Below are 22,370 nucleotides of genomic sequence, written 5' to 3'. Positions count from 1 at the left end.
TGATGATGTAGCTGGTATGACAGACAGAGATTGCGCCATACATGAATATGTTCCTCTCTGTGGAAGTCTGATTTGAAAGACGTACAGTCTATGGCTATAAATTATCTATGAAATCATCTCTTACATGCTTAGAAATTACTGTTGTTTTTTTTATTTCTTGCCTTGTTTTAATGCTCTGTTTTGATATTGTTATTATATTTTTACTTTGTATAGTATTCCATCATTGTATTTTATTTTGTTTCTTTTGGAAAACCCTTTGTGCTCTATGCTTGGCAAGAGCTATGTAAATAAAATGAACGGAATCCTTTTTTTCTTATGAATTATATTAACCATTGCTAAAGGAAAATAGGAGAATGTTGAAATAATTTTCCAGTACAACACAAAATTTTCCAGGACATTTTACTTTTTCTCTCATTTTCCATGTGTTTTCCATGACTGGAAAATTGGTCAACTGTTTTCCAGGTTTTCCAGGTTTGCGTGGGAACCCTGTTGGTGCACATGCCTTACCCAGGGGCGGACTTAATGATTTGGGGGCCCTAGGCAAAGGCAAGCATGGGGCCCCCTGAATCCCAACCCTTTGCCATTTTTAATCCATTCTTTCTATACCTTACCTTCAAGTTGAGCTGAGCAAAGTATGCATTGCAGGGAGGAGAGGAGACGAGAGGTAGTGAGGGAGGAGGGAGGAGAGGAGACGAGAGGTAGTGAGGGAGGAGGGAGAGAAACAGCTTTCTGAATCTGCTGTCAGACCAGATGGATTTACACCTGAACTCCACAGCATGGATAACCTTTGTGTATGGAAGCTTGTTGTGGTCCAGCTGCAGGACTTCAGTCTGTTGAGCTGCTGCAGCAGGTCTGTTGTTGTTCTGCTGGTTGCGTTGAGCCGGTCTACAGTGAACACAGTGATCTTTGCTTAGAAGTTGGACCTCTTCAGACCACAATGACCAGGTAGCTGCTTCCTCAGATTTGGAAAGGGGAACTCTTCGGCGTTCTGCAGCCTCACTGTGTGTTTGTGTTGCTGTGCGTTCGGTGCAGATGGCATGTTTTTGTTTTTGTTTGTCCGCATAGAAAATACTCCAGTAGAGCTGCTCAGTGGACGCCAGTAGCAGACCGGGGTCGGGGCGTCCGGTGGCTCAGTCCTAATCGCAGAGGCTCAGGTTCAAATCCCGTACCCTTTACTGCGTGTCATCCCCTCTCTCTGCCCTCTCTTCCCTGTCTCTCTCTACGGTGACTGTCTAAAATAAAGCAGAAATGCCAAAAAAAGAATCTTAAAAAAAACAATTAGACTGTGGTTGTTTAGTTTAGTTTATTAGGATCCCCATTAGCCACAGCACTGCAGCAGCTGTTCTTCCTGAGGTCCACAAAACAGACTTTACATGGTGACAATGCAGCCATCACACTTACATCATAACACATAACATTACAAAATAAACCGGGCAAAGACTAGAACACACACACAGACAAGACAAGCTCCTGACAATTCAATAATCAGAATATATGAAATAGTCCGTTTCACTCCAGTGTCCCAACACATTTCAAATCATAATACGGTCCATTTCACACTAGTATTCAATACAATAATCAAAATACATGACATTAGTCCGTTTCACTCCAGTTTCCCGGTCCACAAACTCAGACCCTCCACGGCCAAAAAACACATCAACACAATCAAACTCATATTTGTATTTTATTCAAAACTAGTTTCTACATCTTTTCAATGTCTCCAGTCAAAAGATTCTGTTTTACTAAAATGTTAAATTGAATTTTACTGTTTTCGTGTGTGATAGATCTAGGGAGTAAATTCTATTCATGTATAGCTCGGTAGATGACCGCTTGATTGCGTTTGTCCTTGCTTTCGGTAAATTTCCTCCTATAGCATGTCTGGTAGAGTAGTCATGTCTATCTAAACTGAGAGATAAATTCTTATACAAAATATTATACAAACGTTTTTGTAACAGAGATATTTCTGATAAATACAAGTAATGAATAGAGTAATCTGTTTTTAACAAATAACCCAGCTAGACAATTATGCATTGCAACAACATTCGTTCTGTACTGGGAAGCTCCCAGTGCTGGAGCTCAGCTAAACTCTGGATGAATGAAGAAACAACGACGTACCAGCTGTATCTACTGTACTCACAGAGATGACCAAGTGATTGATGATTTATTTTTATTAATTTTATTTTGTTATTTCAGTGTGATGCACACTAGATGCCCAGCCCACATTTGTTTCCAAGGTGATCTACATCCAAACTTCACACTGCAGCCGACAACATCGACATCCATCCATCTGATTCTGTATTAACATCAAGTGCTAAAATGTTTTCAGAAAGGCATTTATTAAGATTTATTTTAGGTTTTAATTCGTATAAGTGAGACATTACTGTGTTTGTCATGACCGATTCTCTGAAGTGCGACACTCACAGTCTCTGACAGACAATGTTGCTTCATCCTTCCCTGAGTGAGTCTTTAATGATACAATTAGGAAATTATTTGACCATGTTGAATGTAATCATATATTTTCTCATAGAGTTTGACATGTAGATGGGAAATAAGCTCTTTTAAACTGTTACAACCCATCATAACTCACAACAGAATTATGTTTTACTCCAGTGCTTACAACCATTTCACATCACACACAACAAACGTTTCACAGCCTCAAACTCAGTCTCTGTTAGCACTTAGATCCAAACCTCATACAATCAATTCCCAAGTGAAAAACATGTTTTAAAGTCACAATGAAATAAAAAATAAATAACTTTTACACCTTGTTAGCTAATCTTCCATGTCATAATATTCACCTACTGATCTCCCATTGGTTTACACTTTTGAATGATCCCTCCCTGCGTTATGTCCCGCCCCCAACATCCTGTTTCAACAGGAAGTACATCACATTAAGGAAGCCAGATGCTGTCAAAAAGCTGTTTCACTCTGACTTTAAATTCAGTAAATCACTATGTAAACAAAGCAGTCTATCAGCAGGGGGCGCCATTCTGCAAATGACTTTTTGGGCTTTTGAGCTGCAACAGAAACTAAACCCAAAGTAGCACGAGCTTTCTCGGACGCGACAGTTTGGCCGAACATGTCCGGCCCGCGTAGCACTGACAGGTGAATTTCTCGGCCAAGGCGCGGAGGTCGGCGGCGGAGGGAAACCCGACGGCCAGGTACTTCCTGTCCGCCTGCAGGACGTGGAAGCGGTCGGGGTTCAGGTGGAGGTAGTCCGCCGAGCCGTAGCTCTTCCTGACGCAGCGGCCGTTTCCCTGGCACAAGACTTTGCTGCAGAGTCTGGCAGCAGCCGTCACGTTGGCGAGGTACGGGTTGAGGCTGGACACGAGATATTCAGACAGAGACTCACAAGCAGCCTGGAGGGAGGGAGGGGAAGAAGAGAGAGGGAAATTAAACCCATTTCGTAATTTCTTTAAAGGACAGTTGGGAACTTAACTCCTTGGTTGACAATAACACTTTCACAGAATGGGTTAGGGTTAGCAGGGTGGGAATTTCAGGTAATGATGTCTGTTTTTAATGGATATATATACCATTTTGTTAATGAACTCTTCAGTTATTCTTACAGTGGTGAAAAAATAGAGAAAAGTAGAGAAAAGGTGGGAGCTGCTGTGACATGCTGCCACCCACGGCAATATTGGTTGAATAAAACCAAAAGTCATCGGTAAGACTTTACAATAAGGGTCACTAAGTTAAGGGTTAGTTAATGCTTAATAACCATTAACTAACCCTTAATTAACAGTTAACTAATGTGTCTGATCATTTACTAATGGTGTTCGTGTTAACTAAGGTGTTAATTCATACATTATTTAATAGTCATCTTTATAAACTATTAAATAATGTATAAATTAATACCTTAGTTAACATGAACACCATTAGTAAATTACACATTAGTTAACTGTTAATTAAGGTTTAGTTAATGCTTATTAAGAATGAACTAACCCTTATTAAGCATTAACTAACCCTTGACTTAGTGACCCTTATTGTAAAGTGTTACCAAGTCATCTATGTTCCTGTTTTCAGACCTGTGAAGTGTTGCACAGGCATTATGGCTGCGGCCACACACACGATGTATAGCTTAGATAAATGGTGAAGAGCGACACATTCCTTTACACACTTGTCTTCACGTCCATTGAAGGTTTAGGTTCAGGTTCAGCTCCACTTTTTTTTCTCTTGGCATTTTTGCCTTTATTAGATAGTTCAAAGTACATGGAGACAGGGCAGTTTGGGGCAGAGTGGGATTTGAACGTTGTGGTTACATGGTATTCGCCTTAGCCAACAGAGCCACCAGGCCGCCCTACTGGCAGTTTCTAAGTGGACATCACAAAAATGCGAACTACACTGAGCGGTCAGTAAACAATAAGTACACAGTGAGGAGGTGAAGTCACCTGGTTGTTGTAGTCTGAACTGGCTCCCCACATCACGATGCATGAAGCTCCCAGTGCTGCAGTCTCTCCGATGCTGCTGACCAAGTCCTCCTGTCGGTTAACACACAGCAACACTGTGTTCCAGCATTGTATTCACGACCACATTTTATCACGTCACCTCTGTGTTTTATCGCTATGGAAATAAAGAAACTAAACTAGACAAAACCAGAAGGGAATAAGTGCTGCATTGGGTCCTTACTGTAGAATGGACAGGTGCACGTTCGATGGAGGTAAGAATCTTTCCACTGTAAATGTACATGAACCTCCAGTCAAACTAGTAGTTGCCAGCAAAACAAAAATGTCCAAAGCATTCTGTCTCATTGCAAAAACTAAAAAGCCTTTATTTCACATGGCAAGAATAGATTAAAAACATTTGCACCAACACCTTCTTCATGGAGCGATCAAGTGCCTTGGACAATTCTTTTGCTAGGAACTTAAACTGAGTTCCTCACCTGGCTCAGAAACTTCTGGTTCTGGTTGTGGTAGAGCGGCCTTGAGTAAACGTAGACCGGCATCGTGTACGGACGTTTGGGCAGAGCCGCCACCCTCTGCGCCTCCTGGACTCGGTTTTGGACGTAGAGCGCCGTGGCGGAGGAGTTCCTCATGGACAGGTTCAGGTAGACGGAGGGGAAGAGGGCGGTGCTGCTCTCCCACAGCCACAGCAGCTGGTCGTTCTGCCTCTGGGTCTTCTTGGAGCATTTCCCTGTGTAGCCAGGCTTGTCCCAGCCGTAGTTGTAGCAGTTTGGGAAAAGGTAGAAGCCCCACCGCCGGCTCGGCCGCTCGTCGACACCGAGGGCGATGGTCTTCTCCATGTACCTTCGTCCGGCACACTGGAACTGTTTCTTGGCCTTACTGGTTATTTGCTTTGATTTTAAAAACGGAGATGTGTCTTGGGCGTGAGCGAGGGACAGCTTGCGATAAATGCGTTTTGATCCCGAGTTTTGGTCCCACAGGGGGCGCCAGGCCTCCCAGTCAATGACAGCCAGCCCAGCAGAGGAATCCTGGGAGATGTAATGATCGATATCTCTCTGGGCCTTCGCCAAGTGCCCCGTCAGGTTTCCCTTTTGGGGGATGCCGCCACTGAAGCGTTTGACATGGTCGGCTTTGGGGTAGAGGCCCAGACGATCCTCATAGAAGATGGTGAGGAACTGACCGGGGACGGCGGCGGGCGTGTTCACCACCTGGAAGGCCGAGGTGTCCAGCGGGATTTCGAGTTTGCTGCATTGATTGATGGGGGCGTGCCATATGGCCACGAAGGGGTGGCTGTCAATCAGCGGAGGCTCGGTCGGCGGTAAAGGGAAGACGACAGCGACGCAACCCAGGAGGCAGAGGGCGAGGCGGGACAGGAGGGGCGGGGTCAGCATCACGGCTCTGGACCAGTGAGACAGAGAGTCGTTTGAGAAATGGGGTTGAAAATCAATGCAAATAAAACACTTCTTCATACAGAAGTGGATCAACTCATCTGGACCAGACTGTCATTACATGACGAGGACGAAAACTACAGTACACCTCTGTATTTCTTCAGGAGGGAAGAAAAGGAAATGTATTTTCTCACTGCCAAAAATGCATTTTATAAAATGATGGAACAGGGTTTTCAACAGCTATCAAAGGTCAGGAAAATAACCTTGCAATGACTTTTCTATTCAAATGAGGAAATGAACTCTAAAACATAAAGATGCAGCTGTAGAACCTTTGTAGAGCCTTTTAAGCTTTAAATAGATAGATAGATATCCAAACTGATCAGTTGCGTTAAATAATTATTAGCCCATTAGCCCTTTTTGTCCCAAAACGAAATATTGCTGCTGTCAGGTGAAAACCTTGTAACTCCAATCTTTGTGATTTTCATGTTTTAGCTTCAGCTGAAGGGTTAGAGGCTTTTCAGCTTCATGAAACCTTTTAAAAACCAATAAGATAAAGTGAAATGGTCATGGTGGTAAAGCTAAGAACAAGGTTGTTTTTTTAGGTCCTGAAAAGCTGACATTTTGGAGATACAGGTTTTTCACCCGCCAACAGCGATATGCAGTTCAACATTTGCAACATCTATACAAATATAAAAAAAAAACAACTTTCTTACCAGCTGTCGCTTTGTAGAATCAAATTAGCAGTAACCTTAAAAATGAAGTCAAAATGTCCAAAAGATGATGGGCTGAAACAAGTTCCTATGAACTCTACCTTTATTTATTATCCAATAGTCTTTTTTTTGTTCCCTGATAAGTGAAATATAATGGTTAGTTGTCGCAAAATTCAGTATTTCCTCTCTGAAATTTCAATGTTGCATCTCTCTGGTTCCTGACTGGTGTCTCAAACACCCAGCAAACAACTGCTGAGTGTTTCTTAATTTTGCTTTTCTGTGCTCGCTTTGCTGCTTCATGCTTCTAAGGAAACCGTTTCTCAACTGGTATCTGATCAGATGTGATTTTGTTGTTCTGTTTCACTTTTCTGTTTTTCAAGAATACAAAGTTTCAGCTCGTTAGCTAATCGTCCTCCATGTCTCTGAAACGTCCCGGGATCGATTGCAGCCTGGGACTGTTGACACCTGTCATCCCCCTCTTCTTCCTGTAACGCTTATCCTTAAAATCTATACATTTTACACTTGTATTATGAAGGCACTGATGACAGGTAAGACACGTGGGATGTTTTTATCTTTTTATCTCCCCCAAGTTCCAGAAGTGTGTCAACAGATCAGAAATGAGTAATTTTCTCCCTTCCGCCAGGGATGAAGAAGCAATAACATTGTTTGTTGTCCCTCTTCCAACATGGCGGTCAGTCCCTCCTAACCTCTTAACCTCACACACATCATGCTAGTGACCATGGCAATGAATAATGTGCTTGATTTCTTATCAGATGATAATATATTTGTTTGTTTTTAATTAGTGTTTTAACCTATTCACTTGCACTTTATGGAAACACTTCTGTTTATGTATGGACCTTGTACAAGTTTGATGCATTTTTTCACTCTTGATTATTTATACTGTGATTTACATTGTTTTTAATGTTGTTTGTAACTTGTCTGTCTGTTTCTGATGCTGTTTCCTTGGCCATGTCTTTCTTGGAAAAGAGATTCCTAATCTCAATGAGATTTACCTGGTAAAGGCAAAAGAAAAAGAAGAAAAAGATAAAGCATTAGATGTGTGATGTTTTTCATGAGTCATCAGCTATGAGTAAGTAGAGACTGTAATCTCTCTGTCCACACCTCTTCCTCTTTTAATCTTTCACTCTTTGTCAGGAACACACTGTCAGAGGCTGTGGGTTGCCAGTTGTGCTGCTGTGGATGGAGGTTAAATTTCAAACTGTCAGCCTTGTTCAAGCCTATTTTCAGGCATATTGGATGAACCAGTGAAAACGTCCTACAAAGGCAAAACATTTTCATTTTTGGATGTTTTGGTAACACTTTACATTAAGTGATCATTAACTAATGCATTTACTAACCTGAATTAAATATGAATAACAACATTAACAATGATGAGTTAATTTTAAATGCGCATGAACAACTGCATTAATTAATGTTGTCATACATGTTTGTTAATAATGTTAACTAATGTGTTTACTAACATGAATTAAGCTTGAACAGTGACATTAACAAAGATGAGTTCATATTAAATGCACAATAATTAACTGCATGAAGTAATGTTGTTCTACATGTTTGTTAATCCCAACGTATTGTCTAAATTGTAGGGCTGAAACTAATGATTATTTTCATTGTCGAATAATCTGTTGATTATTTTCTCGATTAATCGATTAATTGTTTGGTCTATAAAATGTCAGAAAATGGTGAAAAATGTGGATCAGTGTTTCCCAAAGCCCAAGATGACGTCCTCAAATGTCTTGTTTTGTCCACAACCCAAAGATATTCAGTTTACTGTCATAGAGGAGGAAAGAAACCAGAAAATATTCACATTTAAGAAGCTGGAATCAGAGAATTTTGACTTATTTTTCTTTATAAATTACTCAAACCGATTAATCGATTATCAAAATAGTTGGCGATTAATTTAATAGTTGACAACTAATCGATTAATCGATTAATCGTTGCAGCTCTACTAAATTGAAACCCAAACTCTTCATGAGTTACTGAAACATATCCTGACATGAACTAAAGTGATTAAGTCATAACAAGCATTACCTAACGTGAACAGTGTGTTAGTCATGTAATTTGGTAAACCTGATGTAAAGTGTAAACTCAGAACATGTGGAAGTAATACATGAAGAGTTCGGGTTTAAATTTAGACAGATACATTGGCATTAACAAATATGTAATACCGTATTTCCTCTAATAGTGGCCAGTAGTCCATTAAAAGCCAGGTCTCCGATAATGGCCGGGGCCGCGGTCGACACGAACAAATAAAAGCCGGCCCCAAATACAGGCCGGGGAAAAAAACAAAGGAAAAAACAACGGTGGATACCTGTAAACTCCTGGTGCCTGTTATATAATGTAACTGTAGTTTGTAGTAACGTACAAGTGCCACAAGATGGCAGTATGGAGCGTGCCGTCGTCGATTACCGTAATTATCGGTAAAGCGTCGCAGTAACAAAAAAACGGCTACCTAACGAACCCCAACAGAAGCAGATCAGAAAACAAGGAGGCTTCGTACTAAAATATATATATATTATATATATAGCAAATATACTTATCAAACAGGGGGAATTAGAAATAAAGGCCTGTCTCTAATATAAGCCTGCTTCCAATAAAGGCCTGGTACCCTCTGCAGCTGAGGGAAATAAAGGCCCGGGCCAATATTGGAGGAAATACAGTAACACCATGACTTAATGCAGTTGTCTTTGTTAATGTTGTTATTCATGTTTAATTCATGTTAGTAGATGCATTAGTTAACATTAATTAATGAACACTTAATGTAAAGTGTGATGTTTTAAAGAAGGTTGGGTCTAGGGTTTAGTTTTCTTAACCAAAATTATACTCATAAATGCTGCTAAACGATACACAGTTCGCTCCAGTTTTTCTAAACCTGTCAAAAGTTTCACTTTACTTCTGATGCTGTGAAATGTGGAGACCATGTAACTGTTCATCCAACATGGCTGACGCAGCGGCCCTCAGCTTCTCTGAAATAACGTCTTGAACTACTTGGAAGAAAAACAGAAAAAAAACGTAGTATTGAAAAAATGATTTGTCTTTATTTGCAGTGCATCTACATTCAGGCAACATTTTCACTTGTTGCATAGTCCTTGTTGCATATTTGGTTTACAATCTCGATATGTAAAAATATAAAAAGTGCACTCTGTTGTACACACAAGTACTGCATCATAGTGAGAAGAATGAAAATCTTTATACCTGAACTAACGCTGGTTTGAGTGAGATGAAGTGACTGAGGTTCAGTCCACAATTAAACCAGATCAGTGCTGAAGAGAGGAATGACAGATGCTACATTTTCAAGCTGGAAGTTTCTGTTGCAGCAGCTGAGCGTTCAATCACAAGTCAGAGTGTGAAGTCGACTCTAGACATTACGTCGAGACGAGTCGGTTTGACTATGAAGTCCTGGTGTGGTTGCACCATGGAGACTCAGGTCGTTTTCATGGGGTCATCGCTATTTCCCTCAGCCCTATGTTCCCTCAGCATCAGAGGGTTAGGGTTAGGGTTAGAGGGTGAAAACATTACCTCATTGGTGGAGGTACTGATCTGAGGGAACATGGGGTTGAGTGAACATAGACACGCTCCTTTTTTCACACTTGGTACACTATCTACACTTGGTACATACTTGGGTCCGAACCCAAGTTGGATTGTTCCCAAGCCGCCCGGCATCGCTGCTCTGGTTTCACACCGTTAGAATTCTGCTGGAGCGTTTGGTAAAACATCCGTCATCAATGTGAGTCCGTCCGATGAACTTTATCGGTGAAAATGCCACAAATGGAGCAGCAGAGCGACTCTGAGCCTGAGAGCCTCGCCTGCTTCATGCTGCAGAGAGCAGAAGGTTTAGAGGCAGGAGAGATAAGAAGGGTTAGTGTGTAGATATCGGCCTGTTTGCATCATGCAGTCTGTTAGCTGAGCTCATCACTACTGGACAGACTTTACACATTTATTTTCCATCAGGTCGCAGCAGAAGCTCATGCGCTCGTTTGATTGAGTCTGGACTGCGTTCTCACTGATGAACCGGACCTCAGTTCTCTTGGAGCCGGACTCAGATCCTCCGACAGCTGAACTCGGTGTGGGTCCTCGGTCTGCCTGAGTTCGGAAAAATGTTTTCACATGACCAACTTTTGACACGAACCAAACCCAGATTTGGACTAAAAGGCCAGAGTGAAAGCCCCTTAAGGTAAAACTTAAAGGAAGTTTCCCTCTATCAAACCGATGCTCCATGCTAACTCCATGCTACTTTACATAAGATTTTACTCCTAGTCCGGGGGTCGCTGTCAGTTTTACTTCTGACTATGCTGGAACTATTGCAGTTGGTACAGCCATTAAAATTTTTGTAATGCCTAAACTCAGACTTATACACCGGTCCCTAACGTACTGCAAGCGATCGAAACGCGATCGAGTGGACGCCCGGCGATATCGCTTTGATCCGAACTGTCACCGCGTTATCGAGTCACAAAACGGAAACGAATGATCTTTCAGTGGCCGTAAACTTTATTGGCGCTCTTTTCCCTTCAATACTTTTCCTTCGCTTCCCCCTCTTCCTAATGAAATCAAAATCAAAATTTTAACTATATTAAATAAACGTTATGTTCTATTAATTATTTTCATTATCTGATATTCTGGCAGCAGCACATTTGTTTCCAGGTCGTGACTCTACAGAAGTTGCGACCAGAGCGACTCGGCTCGCTGGCGTCGTCAGTGTGAAACTACCGGCCTCTCTTTACTTTCTGGTGTCGCTCTGCTGTTCGCTCACTCGCAGCGCAGTGTGTCAGGAGCAGATGAGTCCAGCTTACGTCTGAACTTCAGTCCAGCTGCTGCAGGCCTGAACTGCCTGGAACGCCTCATCCAAACTCAAAAGGATGTAGAGAGATGCTGCTACTGTTCAGAGTGATGACATCCTGCTCATGTGCCTTATCTTTGGTGTTTTGCTCAAGTTGTCAAGATCATTTGCTCAACATCCCCGTTCTTTAGATAGATAGATTATTTCTCTTTAAATGCCGACAATGCAGCAGGATGTGTACAGTCCATCAGCACCCAGTGAGATCAGATGCTCAAGTCAACATGAAATGACCCGGGGGAAAGAATAATCAACCAGTTAACTAATTCCCTGTTGGGAGGACAGACACTTTGGCAAGAATTATTGCAAACAAAATACCAGTATGAACAGAGGATTGTGGAAGAACCACAGTACCATGGAGTCTTTGAATAATCTATCAAGAGACACTATGTGCAATATGACACATCCTGTTCAGTGTTTCTCATACCTACAGTACTGACAGACGCCTCGGAGCCATAATCACTAACCCCAGTCTGTCTCTCTGAAACATGTAGGACAGCGGCGAGTCAATAGTCAGGACTTCTTCCAAACTGAGATCTTGTGAAATCTTTTACAAAATGACTGACGGCGCAAAATAAAAACAAATACAAGTTAGTCCTTTACACTTCTACAGACTGGATCCTCTATATTTCAGAGAGTTTGAAGATAATGATCCCAACCCCAGAATTGATATATAGCATGTTGAAATTATTTCTTTTCAATTGCTTAGCACCTACAATATGTACACACCATGTTCCAATGGCTCAAATATATGGCATTTCATGACAAGCTGCAATTCAAGGTTAGAATAAGTATCAGTAAAAAAAAATTACACACTTTATATATAATGTCAAATAAAACCGCAGCTTATTGTTGAGAAAATTAAAAGAATACTGCACAGTACATTAATGTTAATGAGAGAAACCTGTAAGAAACAATCTAATAGGACTTTTATAAATGGATTTTGTTGGATGTCTTCCAAAATACCACAGATTCAGAGTCTTTTTCCACTGTACAAGAGCCATGCTGTGCCTCTGTGGCTGTGTGACAGTATTAGCACCCTTTGGTTTTCCATTGGAAGGCTGTTGTGTTTTATTTTTCATGTCATTAATGTAAAATAATCCCTGACAGCACCGTGTGGCTCTCAGCCGGCTGTTATCACACCTGAACCGAACCAAACCTCCTGCAGCGTGGCAGTCTGGGATTCGACTGCGCAACGTTAAAACCACAGAACCTGAACGGATAGAACGGTCTTTCCCATTCAAATCAACGGTCCTGGACGGCCGGAGCGGCGGCCATCTTGCTGTGACCCGTTGGACTAGCTTCTGTATAAAGGGACTCGCAGCAAGTCACTGAGCTGAGAGGTTTTACAGCAAGAACCAAAGCAGCTTCTCTGTCTCCTTGCTGCCATGGATCGCTAACATGCTAATGTTGACTAGAAGAGCTAGAGAGAAGTACAGTCTGTGATGAAGCTACGTTAGCCTCGTCGCTAACGTTAGCTTTCAGCTGAGTTTTGACAGTTTGCTAACAGACTCATCTGCTCAGTTCTCACAGTGTGACAGACTTTACAGCCTTAATTTCCAGACTTGTGTTGTCACCATAGCAACTAACCCTTAAAATCCCATTTTATCCTGTACCTGTGCCAAATTATCATGACAAACAGTGGAAGGACCGTTCTATCCATTCAGGTTCTGTGGTTAAAACTTAACCATAAAACTGAACTTTTTAAAGGAAAGCTGCCTTCTTCTCTTTGATTCTGAGGGACTGACACCAAAACCTGACGTTTATCGCTGATGTTTTACATCTTGAAACATTTTCTCATATCAAACTCCACTGTAGCTGCTGGAAACATCTGGAGGTGACGTCACCTCGTCTACGATTGACCGGTTTTCCACCAAGAATAAAAACACAACTAACTACTGAATAGACCAGGAAGGAAAAGAACATCACTGATTATCACTGACTGATATTTCTGGAGAAATGGGTGCAGTTGGTCAGTGCATGCTGTTGCAAACTGTCACTGGCAGACCGAGGCGAATGTGACAGCTGATCATCACCCGCACCACCTGTCAGAGTAAAGTGCCATCACAGGAAGAGTCCTTTTCAACACGCAATACACATCTGTGTTAGGCTACTTTTCAACAAAACATATTGCTGATGTCAGGTGAAAACCCTGTATCTAAAAAAAGTCTTTTAAAACTTTTCTGGATCTAAGAAAGCCAGCCTTGTTTTTGTTTCAGACTGTCCTCAGTGTATTTTAAAGTTTTGGTTTTGAAAAGTTTTCATAAACCCAGACAGGAGCCTGTGATCCAACTGAAGTCAAAACATGAAAATCAAGTTAAAGGGAAACCAAACACGGAAACCTCTGACATCTACTGGTTGAAAGCATGCTATGGTTGCCATCTGCTATTGGCTGATCTTGGTGACCTGTGATGTAGGTTACCTATTTTGTCATGGATCAGCCAATAGCAGATTGCAGCTGCAGTAGCATGTTTTTAACCAGTAGATGTCAGTCCAACCTGAAAAGTCGTCTGTGCTCGGTTTCCCTTTCAGAGGTTTTCACCTGACAGCGACAATATGTTAAAGTATGTTAATAACGACACGTGTTGTTATCAACATGTGTGCTGAAAATAACAGAAACATCTGCACACAGCTGTGCTGAAAACGACACTTTCTTCTTCAGACTGCATCATACAAGTATCGTCACTAATGATAAGTTCAACAGAAGCGCCATCAGCATGAAGTGCAGTCTGCTGGCGGAGCTGTCCTGTCCGTCAGAGCGCTCCTCCTGCTCCTTCTCCCATTTGGACCTGCGGCGCTCCTCCTCCTCCTCCTCCTCCTCCCTCCACTGCCGGTCGTCCTCCACCACCTCGTTCAGACTGTCGCAGCGCTCGCCGTCGTGTCCTTCGTAGCAGTGACAGCGAAACCTCTCGGCCAGCAGCCGCAGCTCGTGCTGCGAGTGCCAGCCGGTGACGGAGAAGTCTCCGTCTCCCGAGGGCCGGATGTGGTAGCTGTCGGCGCTCAGGTGGAGGTAATGTCGGGCGCGAGGATCCCGCCGGACGCAGCGGCCGTTTCCCTGGCACAGGAAGTCGCTGCAGACCTCGGCGGCCCGCGTCACGTTGGTGATGTACTGACCGAGCCGGTGGCTCAGGAACGACTTCACCTTGGTGCAGTTGTACTGTGGAGACAGACAGCAGGTTATTAGTTATTATAGTTTGGGTTTTTTCATCAGTTTCCAACAAACACTGAACGGTGCAAGCTAGGCTAACGTTAGCTAAGTTAGCCTAGCTTGTTCACATGAGTCTAATCCCTGCTCTAAATAACAACGCTTCTCTAAACATCGTCTGAACACAGCCTTACTCTACTATTAAAATAATAGTTATTATACGCTTTTCAAAATAAAGTTACAAAGTGCTTCACAATGGAGAAATAGAAGACAGAAGGACGACGAGGTAGAAAAAAATAATAAATACAGTTTCAGCCTTAAGGCTTAACAACAAAAGGAATAAATAACAGACAAGATAAAATGAATAAAAATAAAAGGCAGAAATTATGAAAAGGCGTTATGATAAAAGTCTTTAAGTAGTTTTAAGCAGAGATTTAGTGTCGTGTCTCGTCTCACCCGGGAGGACGTGAGGTTCAGGTCGCCCCAGATCACAAACCCAGCAGCTCCCAGCGCTGCGCTCTCCCCAACGGTGTGGATCAAGTCTTTCTGCAAGAGACACAGGAACAGCTCTCAGATCAGTTAGTCACAAAGTTAAAACAAGTTGTAATACTTTTTAAACCGCAGAAGGCAACAAGTCCAGAGTGAATCCTCTATATTATATTATACTGAATGATGTACTAATGATTTTTGTAATCATCTGTCATGATTTTGTAATTATAATTTAAACTCATTTTTTAAAGTCTTCAACTGATGCCTCCCTTAGTATCAGGAGAGATCAGCATTGGTTTATGGTTATTTACAAAGCCCTCGTTAGGAAATTACCATTCTACCTTAACTCACTGTAACACTGGAGTATTGGAGCCTACCACACACGCTCCCAGGACTGTCTGATACTTGAGGTCCCGCGTGTCTCCACGGACCTCGGAAAGACCGCTTTTAAGTTTTGTGCTCCGCATACTTGGAATATTTTACAGGGTTTGTTGAAATATGATTCCCTTGTTCCCCTGGGACATTTTCAGTCAAAGATATCAACTGGTTAACCTTAATTAATTGCTCCTGTTTTAAATTATGTACTTGTGAGGATGGACTGATCTGTGTGATTCTCTTTTTGAATTGTCTTTTTTGTTTGTTTATTTAGTTGTTTATTTATTCATTTATTCATTAATTTCCTCTTTCGTGTTATTTGTGATTTTCTCTACTTGTAATCTCGGCACCACTGGAAAAGAGGGTCTCAACCCTCAGTGTGTCTTCCGAGAACGAAATAAAGGTTGATTATAAGAATCATATGGAGTGAACTGCGTTACTCTGAATGTCCACCAGATGGAGCCACTGATCCTCCTGAAGTCTGAGATGATGCGGACAGAACTGAACTGAACTCATCTGGAAGGTTTACTGTCATCCAAACCTGCTCACTGCTGACGCTGTTCAGGTAAATACTCCATTTGATTTTAGTCTTTCATGTTACCAGCGCTGCATGTTTAACTGCAGCAAGGAAATCACAGAAACTACAGCATGAGGTTTGTATTCGGTGATTCTGAGCTGCTTTACTGTTTATCTCCACTAGATGGCAGCAGTAAGTAAAGAGGAGGGGAAACTGTAAACTATGAACCTCCAAACTATGATCAGCGTAAGGCAAACAGGCGTTAGAAAAAAAAAATCAATCATGTTTTCGGAGAGGCATTGATTTAGGTTGTAGTTCCTTGAAAAAAAAAAAACACCTTTGTGTAACTTACATACGTTTTTTACAACCTACTATGATGATGTAGACCAACAGTTTACATCATAACAGAGGTGTGACTAAGTCAACTCTGCTCGAGTCCCAAGTCAGTCTCAAGTCTTGAGGCACAAGTCTCAAGTCAAGTGCCAAGTCTAAATGTAGATTACCAAGTCAAGTCCATGTCATTAATGTCAAGTCTCAAGTCTAAATGTAGAACAGCAAGTCAAGTCAGAACAAATCAAGAGTCCAGTATCAATTTAATATCTTAAAGAAAACTAAATATCTAGGACTTTTCAATGCAATATGGTTTTAATAGGATAAAAACTTGGTAAGAGCATCGTGAGTTTGATTTCTATAATCAGTTTCAACTTCAATAAATTCAATCATTCCATACAAATTCAGAAAACAGAATTTAAATTCAGTCGTCCGCTGGAACAAATCTCATCACTTTCAATCTAAGTCATTTACACAAACACAAGATCTCAAGTCAAGACTTTAGAAACCTTTTCAAGTCATCAGAGTACAAGTCAGAGTCAAGTCCCAAGTCACCAGAACCCAAGTCAAGTCCAGTCTCAAGTCTTCTCTTCATGCATCAAGTCGTTGTTCACAAGTCACGTGACTCGAGTCCCCACCTCTGGTAAACTCACAAATGAAAAGGTGAGTAAGGTGAGTTCAGTTTAGGCATTCCTGCATGGAGTGATACTAACAGCAGAGCAAAACTACATCAAATTTCAATATGAGTGTTTTTTTTTTCACATTAATCAATAACTATCTCTGTCCACAGAATCTCCATTGGAAATTAAGCTTCTGTCCTGCTTTGTGCTTTTGGTTGGTTGACAGTCAATCACGACTCGCTTGTCCAATCACGACTGGGAGAGGGAGGAGCTTAAGAGCCGAGAAGAGGATTCAACCGGAAACTGCTGCTGCGCTCTGGGAAACATGGCGGAGGAAAACATGATCACAGGTGCAGCAGGTTCGCCCTTCACCTGCTCTTCTGTTATAGATATGGAAACCGTAACCCTGCAGCTGAGGGACGTCTTAATGAGTAGAGAACACGCAGTCGGCCATGTTTGATAAAGTAAATTCTTCCTGAAACCAGTAAGAAGGTAAAACCATCTTGTTTCACCATGAAATAACTTAAACAGAGATGTTGCAACGGTTTAAACATCGAAACTGAATGTAAACTGGAAAGCTGTGACAGAAGTCTGAAGCAGAAATGTACGTCTGTCTGGCCGAGAGCTTCGGCGGCTAGAGGGCGCCGCTCTCGACCCGAGACCGATCACCTCCTGACAGCCGTGGTCTTACCGTGGTGAGGAAGGCCATGGCCTCGTCCCGGTAGCCCAGCCTCAGGTAGACGTAGGTGGGGAGGTCGTACTCCTTGGAGGTGAGGGAGGCGACCCGCAGCGACTCGCGGATCCGGTGCTGGGAGAAGTGCAGGTTGCTGACGCTGTTGGTGTGGCTCTTCCTGATCGCCACGGAGGGGAAGAGCGCCGTGCTGCTGTTCCACAGCCACAGCAGCTCGTCGTTCCTCAGCCTCTCCAGCAGGGGGCAGAAGCCGGTGTAGTTCTCCTCGTGCAGGTTGTAGTTGTGGCAGTCGGGGTAGAGGTAGAAACCCCAGAGGCCGTTGGGGCGGAGGCGCGTCCCGAGCTGAACGGTCCTCTGCATGAACGCCCGGGCGCTCTTCTCGAAGCGGCGCCGCGCCAGCTCCTCCACCTGCGCCTCCGTCACGTTGACGTACGCCTTGGCGATCAGCTCCCGCGACTTGCGGCGGTAGATGTCCTTCTTGTGCCAGTTGCGGCTCCACTGCGGGCGCCAGTACTCCCAGTCGATGACGGCCAGGCCGCGGAAGTCCTCGGCGGGGATGAAGTGTCCGACGTCCTGGTAGGCCTTGAGCAGGTGGCGGTCCAGGCTGCAGTTCTGCGGCAGGCCTCCGTGCACGGCGGCGCCGCGCTCCGTGTAGTACGGGTAGGAGCCCAGCCGGTTGGCGTAGAAGATGGTGACGTTCTGGCCGGTGCGGGCGGCGCGCGGGCTGCCGTGGATGTGGAAGAGGCGGTCCAGGTTGGCGGTGACGTTGTACTTGATGGTGCACATGTCCAGCGGGGCGTTCCAGGCCGCGATGAACGGTCTGCGGCCGACCAGCGGCAGCTTGGCGGGTTTCTGACCGAAGGCGGCGTGGAAGAGCAGCAGCAGCCAGGAACAGGTGAGAGCGACGGGTACGACGTGGTGCGAGGAAGCCCCGCCCACTGGCACCACGGGCATGCTGGGGTTCAGGAGGAGGAACTGTCAATCATCCTGGAGAGAGAGAGAGAGAGAGAGGGAAAGAGAGAGAGAGAGAGAGAGAGGGAAAGAGAGAGAGAGAGAGAGAGAGAGGGAAAGAGAGAGAGAGAGAGAGATAGAGAGCGACAGAGAGAGAGGTACAGGGAAAAAGAGAGAGAGGGAGCAGGTGAGAGAAGGTAGAAACAGAGAGACAGAGAGAGGTTGAGAAGGAAAGAGAGGGGGAGCAACATGGAGACCAAGGGAGAGAGTGACAGAGAGAGAGAAAAGAGAGACAAAAAGAGAGAGAAAGAAGACAAAGAGAGAGAAAGAGAGACATAGGGAGGGTGACAGGAGAAAGAAAAAACTCATTTTAATATCTAGACATTAAAGGTGTATAATGTATTTCACAACACTGAAAGAATGACAGAAGAGTGCAGTGAGACCAAACCCAGAGCTTTAACTGTCAGTCTGGTGTTTCTGCTTTCTTTACTACAGGGAAGAAAACCAGCTGAAGGCTCTTCACCTTCATCTGAACTTTCCTGCTGTTTTATTTTAGTTTCTGTTTGTGAGCGGTGAGTTTATGGAAGTCAAGTCGAAAGGGATTTTAAAATGGAATGAATGAGCTTATAGTTCCTCTGAATGTTCCTTAAAGTAATAATCCGCAGCTTTTTCATAGAAATAAAAGTCTGCTTTGCCGCTCTCTGTCTCTGATTGCTATAACACAATGGACTGTTCATGAAAGCTTTTATATTTGCTTTTACATCTGATAGTTTTTCCATGTTTTGTCAGTGGAAACGCCCCACTGCCATTCTGCAGCCTCCTCATTCTCCTAACAGCAGAAATATAAAGGAAACTGGTAACACTTTACAATAAGGGTACATTAATTAATTAACAGTTAACTAATGTGCCTGCCTAATGTATTAATTTATACATTATTTAATAGTCATCTTTATAAACTATTAAATAATGTATAAATTAATACCTTAGTTAACATGAACACCATTAGTAAATTACACATTAGTTAACTGTTAATTAAGAGTTAGTTAATGCTTATTAAGCATTAACTAACTCTTAACTTAGTGACCCTTATTGTAAAATGTTATCAGGAAACTTCCTTGCTGTATCCTCTCACTGTCTGCTGCGGCTGCAACACATTTTCCCCACAGCATCAGTAAAGTTTATCTCCCATCGGTTTAAAAGTCAGACTTTCGGCTCCTGAGCGATTTCGTCCTCGCCGGTATGAATAGGCGTTGGCCTGTTGCCATGGCAGCAAGGGTCAGAGGTCACAGAGAAGATGTCAGTTGACACCCAGGGACTGAACCGAGCTTTTGGCCGGACAGACCGCTGCTTTCCTGTCCACATCTAGTCATATGTGACCAGAGTGGAACCACACAGCCATAATGACAGGCTGTCCTGCCAGCCGCCCAGACGGCCCAGTCAGGATGTTTCTACTGTCTCTCTGCTCTCTCACATTTGTTTCAACCAGCTGCAAATGGGACTTCGACCCAGAGAGTGACCAATGTGGTGTGGCGCCTGAATTCTGTATTACTTCAAATCCGGTTTCTTTCTGTCACTCATCACAGTTCAGCGGTTAAATCGTTGTCCTCATGGCCTTACAGGATACACACCAGAGTTTCGGTCGACTTGGGCATTAAGTCACCGGTGGCCACACGAACGCTGTTGCTTTTGCTTCCTTAATTGCTAGACGCCTTATACTTATGAAGTGGAAGCAGGAGGCCTCTCCCACACGAGTCCAGTGGGCTGGAGAATCTATGAGGTTTTTACACATGGAGAAAATAAAGTGTACATTGGGTGGCTCTACCGGTACATTTTATTAGACATGGCAACCGTTTCTGACATATATGAAAACACTAAAACCGTGTACTCTTCCATAACCGATTCTTATTCAAACCAAATTACAATGTAGATTGGCTATAGACAACCATGACTAATATATACGTCTATTTGTTTGTATGAATGTATGTGTATTTATGTTTACATCTTTGATCTATTTTGCCGTTTGATTATGTACGTCGGGGAGGGTATAAAAATGGACAACATGCAAACTTTTGTATTTTGGTATTTCACACTGAATGTATTACAAAGTTGTTATGTTGTTGAAAAAAAGGAAAATAAAATTGTAAAAAAGTGACCCGTGGCCAAATGGGTTCACACACCCTCTGATATGAAATTTAACTTAGCTTAGCTTCTCAAATGTATGATTTCCCGTCACTTGCCTTTCAACAGGACAGAGAAACTGCTAAAGGACTGTAAACTGTGTTTATCTGGACCTGGACACCAGTGTGTTAAGAGATGAGAACATGGACACCAAAATCATCCATGTGTCCCCGGTAGATCACTGGCTCCAGTGCTCCATGCTAACACTTTAGCATCCACTATGTTGAGTGGTAGCATGGAGCCTACTATCACACAACATAGTGAATGCTAAAGTGTTAATTCTTGTCAAGTCCAGTTGATTTCTACAGCGCTTCATCACACAGCACAAAGAGATCACCTGATCAACAATCAATCACAAAACTAAATAAGGCGATACAGTGTACAAACAAAATAATACACAAAGAAACAAAACAAATCACAAGATTCAAGATTGCAGTGTTAGCATAGAGCCTACTATCACTCAACATAGTGTATGCTAAAGTGTTAGCATGGAGCCTATCACTCAACATAGTGAATGCTAAAACATAGCATGGAGCTACTATCACAGTGTATGCTAAAGTATTAGCATAAAGTGTATCACTCAACATAGTGTATGCTAAAGTGTTAGCGTAGAGCCTATCACTCAACATAGTGAATGCTAAAACATAGCATGGAGCTACTATCACAGTGTATGCTAAAGTGTTAGCATAAAGTGTATCACTCAACATAGTGTATGCTAAAGTGTTAGCATGGAGCTACTATCTCTCAACATAGTGTATGCTAAAGTGTTAGCATGGAGCTACTATCTCTCAACATAGTGTATGCTAAAGTGTTAGCATGATTTTGGCATCTATGTTCTCATCATTCAGCAGTGAAGTTGACCAACAGGACAATTTTCCAAAAACTTGGTGTATTCCTCTAAGATTCCAAGATGCTAACCCCCCGAACACTCTGCTAAACAAACTCAGGAGCGTTTCATCAACTCCAGGATGAAGTGAAGCCTCTGCAGTCACAGAGCTAAACACATTCAACCTTTACAGAAGTACAAAACTGATTTATTTTGGCTATATCAAGAGTTACATTCCAAAATGCGATATATCCATTTTTGAAAAAATGTCATTGATGTTCACCAATCAGTATTTGTAAAGTCTGCAGGATTCCGTTTGTAAACTTGTCAGTTATGGACTTCAGTGACCTGCTAAAAAGCTCCATAATGCGTTTTCATTTTGTTCTCAGTCATTATCAGCCTACATGAGAGCAGGTTTTTCCGTCAGAGATACATATCTCATTTTGGAATCAAATTTCTGTCTTTGTTTCTTTGCCAGTTTGGAAATAATTCTGCTGCACTTAGTGAAACCGGATCCAGTTTCAAAGCCTCAACCGATCATTTTAACTACAGCTGTACTGTAAATGTATGGAAGTTTAATGGCTTTCTGCTGCAGCTGATGAGGGAAACCACTTCACTGACATCAGGCCAGACTGATGGATTTGATTTGAAGTGGCCACTGTGTTGTTTTTTAACTTATCCTATTGTCTGTATTTATTTTATTCTAACCAATTTTCATTGTAATATGCCTGTTTGTGTTATGCCTGTATGCTGTTTTTGTCTCTTTCTCATACACGTTACTATTCTTGTTTTCATGCCTTCCTAATGTGCTGTATGAATAAAGTTTATATTCTTATTCTTACAGGCTAGCTCACATACTTCTACAACTACTATGAATACTAGTTCTACTACTACTACT

At 42.6% G+C, this 22,370-nt stretch overlaps 2 protein-coding genes across 2 annotated transcripts; both read right to left on the bottom strand.

Annotated features, from left to right (window-relative positions):
* Window positions 1–3,029: 3,029 nt before the first annotated feature.
* Window positions 3,030–5,791, bottom strand: LOC139667970 (hyaluronidase PH-20-like). The gene is made up of 3 exons (XM_071547441.1): window positions 4,880–5,791; window positions 4,389–4,478; window positions 3,030–3,359 (listed from the first exon to the last, which is right to left on the bottom strand). The coding sequence occupies exons 1-3, from the start codon at window positions 5,789–5,791 to the stop codon at window positions 3,030–3,032; spliced, it is 1,332 nt and encodes a 443-aa protein (XP_071403542.1).
* An 8,227-nt stretch (window positions 5,792–14,018) lies between these two features.
* On the bottom strand, window positions 14,019–18,471 carry LOC139667972 (hyaluronidase-4-like). The gene is made up of 3 exons (XM_071547442.1): window positions 17,518–18,471; window positions 14,952–15,041; window positions 14,019–14,507 (listed from the first exon to the last, which is right to left on the bottom strand). Exons 1-3 carry the CDS (start codon window positions 18,469–18,471, stop codon window positions 14,019–14,021), a joined length of 1,533 nt encoding a protein of 510 aa, XP_071403543.1.
* Window positions 18,472–22,370: the final 3,899 nt, after the last annotated feature.

This window comes from Centroberyx affinis, unplaced genomic scaffold, assembly GCF_046629955.1.
Source record: "Centroberyx affinis isolate AG114_WGS23_722 - 3 ecotype Tasmania unplaced genomic scaffold, CSIRO-AGI_Caff_v1 ptg005918l_1, whole genome shotgun sequence".
Classification (NCBI taxonomy): domain Eukaryota; kingdom Metazoa; phylum Chordata; class Actinopteri; order Beryciformes; family Berycidae; genus Centroberyx; species Centroberyx affinis.
Note: the sequence above shows the minus strand (reverse complement) of the source record. Positions and strands in the feature narration are given on the sequence as shown.

Bases quoted from the DNA above. Each gene is read 5' to 3' on its own strand.
- LOC139667972 (XM_071547442.1), bottom strand. From the start codon at position 18,471: ATGCCCGTGGTGCCAGTGGGCGGGGCTTCCTCGCACCACGTCGTACCC. The intron at 15,042-17,517 runs GTAAGACCACGG...TGTCTCTTGCAG, and splicing joins CCATGGCCTTCCTCACCACG to AAAGACTTGATCCACACCGT. The intron at 14,508-14,951 runs GTGAGACGAGAC...CTGTCTCCACAG, and splicing joins TGAACCTCACGTCCTCCCGG to TACAACTGCACCAAGGTGAA.
- LOC139667970 (XM_071547441.1), bottom strand. From the start codon at position 5,791: ATGCTGACCCCGCCCCTCCTGTCCCGCCTCGCCCTCTGCCTCCTGGGT. The intron at 4,479-4,879 runs GTGAGGAACTCA...GTTAACCGACAG, and splicing joins ACCAGAAGTTTCTGAGCCAG to GAGGACTTGGTCAGCAGCAT. The intron at 3,360-4,388 runs GTGACTTCACCT...CCCTCCCTCCAG, and splicing joins GTTCAGACTACAACAACCAG to GCTGCTTGTGAGTCTCTGTC.